Below are 6,545 nucleotides of genomic sequence, written 5' to 3' on the forward strand. Positions count from 1 at the left end.
ATGAATAAAATAAAAAGAATATGAAAAATATAAAAAGAATCAATAGGTAATTAATATATTGAGAAAGTTCTTTTAAATCTTTGTCATTATATTTATTTTATTATTTTTATTTTCAATATAGTTGCTTAGCACTTCCTTTATAAAACATTAGTTATTGTTTAATATTATTTTATCTTAATATTTTATTGGTTTAAAAATATAGTTACTGTACTTTTAATACTCATATGAACTTTTAGCAGCATTAATAATTTTTTGACAACACCTAAGCTTGTTGTATAATATTTATTATTGACATGCTTTTAATTTCATTTGTAATTATTTATATTTTTTGTATCATCAAAACAAACAATATTAGTTTTTGATTACACATTCACTACTAAATTCAGCTATAGTCCTAAATTTTTGGAAATATATTCATCTTCTTAAATTGAATGATTGTCCAAAACCAAAAAAAAGAGAAAATTGAAAAATAAAAATAAAAAGAAAAAAAGAAAAGAAAAGAACTTAAAAATTATCAAAATGTCAACTAGTGAAGAAGGAGGAAAAAAGAAAAGTGGACTATCTATTAATATGGCAACAGCAAAACGAGAAGAATTAATAGATTTCATTCATGCATGTTCAGAACGTATTCAAGCATCAAAAAAAAAGATTGTAGAATTACAAGTTGAAAATAAAACACAAACAGAAGAACGAGAACTTGCTGAATTTAGAGCAAATGTTTGTTGATTTAATGATATAAAGATTGTGGTTCTATCTCAAAAAAAGGAAAAGGTGTTAATGGATAATAGGACTTAGAAAGAAAAATTGAAGCAATTAGAAAAGTTCATAGTGAACAAATCGAAGAATTAACAAATAAATTAGATGGTTTGGCTAATTAATAAATTTAAGAAACTAATATTTTATTCTTACACATAGAAATTAAAGAAAAGTTGGAACAAGAAAATCCTGACATTAATGGAATTATTGATATGCTTAATGGTGCAATGGATAATGTTGAAGATGATGTTGAAGAAAAAGAAGATGTAGTAGTTAAAAACATGAGAAGTGAAGAAACAAAAAGACTCATTGAAGCAAACGATATGAAATGGAAAACAGAAATGCTTGATTTCAAAGAGTCACTTCAAATTGAACAAAAAAAAGAAATTGAAAAATTAAAGAATCAATTTGAAGAAGAGAAGAAAGAATTGGAAAGTAAATTACAACGCGAAGAAAAAGAAAGAGAAAAACTAAGTTTTGATCTAAAAAATACCAACCAATTGTTTAGTGAATATAAAACAAGAACAAACAAAACATTTGAAAGTGGAAAAGAATTTAGAAAACAACATGAAAATTGTGACGCTGAAATATTTAAATTAAAAGCAGAAATTGAAAAATTAAAATATGAAAATTCAAGACTTAAAGATGATCTTGAACAAGCTCAAAAATAAGTGAATTTAAAATAGAATTAAAAAAGAATGAATTTAAAGATTAAGTTAATGATTTTAAAGAAAATAACAATCAAATAATAAAATAAATAATAAAAGAAAATAATAAAAGAACCCTAAAAATAATTTGAACACAAAAAAATAAAAGAAATCCAAAGAAAATAATTTAAATGGAAGAACAACAAAGTAAAAAGAGTAAGTCAAGTGGTGGGTTCCAAAGTATGGGATTAAATAAACAAACGTTACTTGGAGTTTTAAAGAAAGGGTATAGAGTTCCAACTCCAATTCAAAGAAAAGCTATTCCAGCTATTCTTCGAGGAAATGATATTATTGCTATGGCAAGAACAGGGTCAGGTAAGACAGCAGCGTATTTAGTTCCAATTATTAATCGATTAGAAACACATTCAACAGAAGGTGTAAGATCACTAATAATTTGTCCTACAAGAGAATTAGCATTACAAACAATTAAAGTATTTAATGAATTAGGAAAGTTAACAAATTTAAAAGCATCACTTATTATTGGAGGAAGTAAATTAAGTGATCAATTTGATAATTTAAGTAGTGGACCAGATATTATTGTTGCTACACCAGGAAGACTTACATTTATTTTAGAAGGAGCAAATATTTCATTAAATAGAGTCGAAATGGTTTGTTTTGATGAAGCAGATTTAATGTTTGAAAGTGGATTTAGTGAACAAGTATCAGATATAATGAGAATGTTACCACCAACAAGACAAATATTATTATTTTCAGCTACATTACCAAGAAATTTAGCTGAGTTTCTTAAAAATACATTAAAACAACCAGAAATTATTAGACTAGATACAGAAGAACGATTATCACCTGATCTTGATAACTTCTTTTATCATGTTAAAGAACATGAAAAAGAAGGTCATTTATTATATTTATTACTTGATCTTATTGGTGATAAAGAACAAACTGTTGTATTTTGTGCAACAAGACATGAAGTTGAGTATTTAAATGAGATATTAAAAATATTTGAGATTAAGACTTCTATAATGTTCGGTAAAGCTGATCAACAAGAACGTGAAATTAATTTAAAAAAATTTAGAAAACAAGAGACACATGTTTTATTAGTAACTGATGTAGCTGCAAGAGGAGTTGATATTCCAGAACTTGATAATGTAATTAATTATGATTTTCCTGCAACACCAAAATTATATATTCATCGATGTGGAAGAGTTGCAAGAGCAGGAAGAATGGGTAAATGTTATAATTTTGTTCAGACAGATGAAGTAGGATATTTGATGGACCTTCAAGTGTTTGCATTAGAAAATAAAGAAATTGAATTTGGAGTAATTCCAAGGTCATTTATTGATCCATATATTTACCAAATTCAAGAAACATTAAAAGGAAATTATGATTTAGAATTCTTAAAGAAAGGTAGTGATAATTCATTAATTATGTATAAAAAAAGTAAACCTTTAGCTAGTGGAGAAGGGATTTCTAAAGCTAAAGTTTTTTCTATTGACCAAATTCATCCTCAATTTAAAAGTCAAGATAATAAAGATGAAATTCTTAAAGACCAATGGCTTAAAGGTATTAAAAATTATAGACCTAAATCAACTGTGTTTGAAATTGATTCAAGTAAATTAACTCAACAACAAGTTATGGCTGCTACAAGATTATCTCATTCTACTCGTATTATAAATGCTATCAGAAGAAATAAAGAAGAAAAAGAGAAAGAAGAAAAGGAGCAATTAGAAAAAGAGTTAAAGGAAAGTGGAGCAATTCCAATGGAAGAAGAGCAAAAACCAGCTGGATATATTCCTTCTGTTCCTAAGAAAAGATCATTATTTGATGATACGAGTGATAGGATTATTTATTCAACAAGAAATCCACTTGACTTTACTGTTGAGATTGCAGCTGATGAAGAAGAGGATTTAAAAGCACAAGCAAAACAAAGAGTTTGGGATAGAAAGAAAAAGAAATTCGTTATGGCATCTGGAGGATTGGATCAACATAGAAGAGAAATGAAAAAGAAAATGGAAGAAAAAGAAAAAGTTAAACAACAATTCAAAGAATGGAGTAAAACAAAAGAAAAGAAAGAAAATAAAGAGAAAGGAGCAAAAATGAATACTTCTGTTAAAACTAAAGAGCAAGTATTAAAGAAAAAGATGATGAAGATTAGACACGAAGAACAAAAGAAAGCTGCGGATATTAGAAGGAAAAAGAATGAAAAACGATATGGTAAAAAGAAGTAATGATTGAATTGATTTATGAATGAACTTAAAAAAGATTATTGAAGTTTACATTTTCTTTATAGAAAGAAAAAAAAATAATTTTGAAAGAATTTTTATATAATAAAAGAAGAGTTGCTTGCTGTATAATTTTATTTAAATTAAAAAGGATAATCAAAATAAATGAATTAGATATTAGTAGTTTAATAAAATACTTTAAAGATGGATATTATCAATACCAACTTATTCAAGAAACTTCAGACTACCTGTTAATGTTAAAAATTCACCTATTAGAACATGTACTTTTATTACTACAAAAGTATCATATGCAATTGGTTAAGGATTTATTGATATGAGAAATGTACAATATAAACAAATGAATTGAAGGTATTAGAAGAAAGGTAGTTTGATTGTTGTGGGAATGTTTTTCTTTAAGTACAACAATATTCAATTGCCTGCTAACCAATGAAATGATTTATCAAATTTTTTGTTATTAATACATTTATCACTAAATTATGTAATATCATACTGGTTTTTGAAACATAATATAAAGACTTTAATTAATGAATAGTCTATAATATTATACTAGTCTAATATAATGTTTTATATAGATATATTTAACAAAAACACTTTTAGAAGAAGGTTTGAGGATAAAACAAGACGTTTAATTTTAAAAACAAAAGAAGAAATATGTAAGAGATTAAAGTTTCACGTACATGAGTAAAAATAACATAGTATATCATCATAAAAGATAAAATAACAAAAATGAAGATAGATATTAAATAATTTGTTTTATAATATTAAATTTATTAAAATAATGTTTTAAACGTAATGATTTTATATAAAAATAAACAATTAAAATATTAATAAAATTTTAATTAAAAACAAAAATTAAATGTTGAAGTTATAACTTGTATTAACTTAGTTTAAGAAATAACCTTACTTATTTGATTAATCTTTTATTAAGTTTAAAGTTAAAATAAATAAGGGAATAATAATTTAATCATTTTTAATTCATTGTAATTTCAAATTTACTTTTTAAATATATTGAAAATTACATTTATTAATTTATTAATTATATTTTATCATTATACTATTATAAGTATTGAAAAAAAAATAATATCAATAAAATGTTATTATCAATATTTAGTTCAAAATAATTAAATTCTTTTCTTTATAATAGAAGATTTAATAAAATTCTTTTATTTTGTAGTTTTTTTTTGAAACTTGTTTGAGTGGTAAGTAGTTGAAAAACATCAAAAAGAAAATGGACAATAATAATTATTGTAAAACCTTTGTCAGTATAAACAGTAGTTTAATTACATAAAAAGTTTTTTGGTATTTATAATAATAATAGGAATTAATACTTGTAACAAAATAGTACTTGTTGTACAAATGAAATTTCTAAAAGCTGTTTAATAGAAATTAATAAAACACATTGCATTTTTAATCTAGCAAGTGATATTTGGTTTCAATTAAATAGTATTATATTTGGTTAAGAATTGATTATTGTCCCTAGTTATTAATTAAGAAACCAAAGGTTAATAGTTATTTTGACTCATTCTTCCTTGTCAGACATTTTTAATAAAATTCAGGGTAATAAAACAGTTTTCTTTAAAAAAAAACTATCTTAAAATGAATAAAATAATGGAAATTTGCACGTCATTAACGATATTAATAGTTATTAATTTATTTAATTGTTTTCTTTTTCAATAGCCCTATTAAAAAAAAAAAAAACAAAAATGAAAGAAAGTGGAATGTGGAAATTTCTTTTAGAAATAATATAAGTATCATAGATTCTTTAATTGGAAAAGGAATTAAACTCGTCTTAAATTGGAACCGAATCGAAGTAACTCTTGGAAAGAAATAAATTCCTAAAAAAGGGATCGAACGATATAACAACCCATGGAAAAAGAGATCTTTTTTACCATATTCATTAAATAATGGAGCATTACTCAACAATAACTTTTGTTGGACAAATGAATGTTGGGAAAACTGCTCTTATAAGAAGATTTATGTATGGAGAAACTATATCAAACTATGAGCCAACGATAGAAGATATTTATAACAAAACTTTAGAACATGAAAATAATACTTTTCATTTTAGACTTATTGACACTTCTGGAGATAGTCAATTTAATGTATTAAAAGAAGTACATTATGCTGAAAGTGATTACATTGTTTTTGTTTATTCTGTTAATAATAAAAATTCATTCATTCAAGGAAAAAGAGATTTAAAACAAATACTTTCTATTCTTTTAAGTAGTGGAAGAGAGACAATGCCTTCTATAATCCTTGTAGGAAATAAATGTGATTTGAAAAAACAACGAAAAGTCTCTGCTTTAGAAGCTCAAAATTTAGTTTCTTTGATTAGCAGTATTTGTCCTTGTGCTTTTTTTGAAACGTCAGCATTATACAATGTTCAAGTAAATGACTTATTTAACATATTTATAACTGGTGTTCCTGAAACAAAGAAAAATATGTTAAACCAACAACTAAATAATGTAAATCATAATGTTTCATTAATCCAATTAAATAATTTTTAATTATAATTATTTTATTTTCTTTCCTGTTATTATTAATTCTTCTTCTATCAAAAATTATTGCATATCCAACATCTAAAAATAATTTCAACTTCATAAAATAATAAAAAATGGGGATTGGGTTAAAAATTAACGCTGTCTTGGTTAAATCGAAAAGAAATAACGTTAATTGCGTTTTCAAATATTTAATATTTTAGTTTTAAAAATAAAAGTAATTAAATACACTTTCATCAATTTTATTATTTAACAACTATTGGCTATAAGTATCATTAAATAAATAGATTTATACAAGAAAATAATGAAAGAAATGAAGCTATTGTTTTTTGTAATACACTATTTAAATCTCCAAAAAAAAGGTCAATTATTAGATATATCCT

At 24.0% G+C, this 6,545-nt stretch overlaps 3 protein-coding genes across 3 annotated transcripts; all 3 read left to right on the forward strand.

The window, feature by feature from the left end:
* Positions 1 to 519: 519 nt before the first annotated feature.
* On the forward strand, positions 520 to 1,427 carry ENU1_044170 (hypothetical protein; the record flags this gene model as incomplete). Its single annotated transcript, XM_008857639.1, has 3 exons — positions 520 to 717; positions 789 to 864; positions 916 to 1,427. The coding sequence occupies 3 exons, from the start codon at positions 520 to 522 to the stop codon at positions 1,425 to 1,427; spliced, it is 786 nt and encodes a 261-aa protein (XP_008855861.1).
* Positions 1,428 to 1,594: 167 nt separating this feature from the next.
* ENU1_044180 (DEAD/DEAH box helicase, putative) lies at positions 1,595 to 3,649 on the forward strand (the record flags this gene model as incomplete). Its single annotated transcript, XM_008857640.1, has 1 exon — positions 1,595 to 3,649. The coding sequence occupies one exon, from the start codon at positions 1,595 to 1,597 to the stop codon at positions 3,647 to 3,649; it is 2,055 nt and encodes a 684-aa protein (XP_008855862.1).
* Positions 3,650 to 5,568: 1,919 nt separating this feature from the next.
* Positions 5,569 to 6,171, forward strand: ENU1_044190 (Rap GTPase; the record flags this gene model as incomplete). Its single annotated transcript, XM_008857641.1, has 1 exon — positions 5,569 to 6,171. The coding sequence occupies one exon, from the start codon at positions 5,569 to 5,571 to the stop codon at positions 6,169 to 6,171; it is 603 nt and encodes a 200-aa protein (XP_008855863.1).
* Positions 6,172 to 6,545: the final 374 nt, after the last annotated feature.

This window comes from Entamoeba nuttalli (assembly GCF_000257125.1).
Source record: "Entamoeba nuttalli P19 unplaced genomic scaffold asmbl_2836, whole genome shotgun sequence".
NCBI lineage: Eukaryota > Evosea > Mastigamoebida > Endamoebidae > Entamoeba > Entamoeba nuttalli.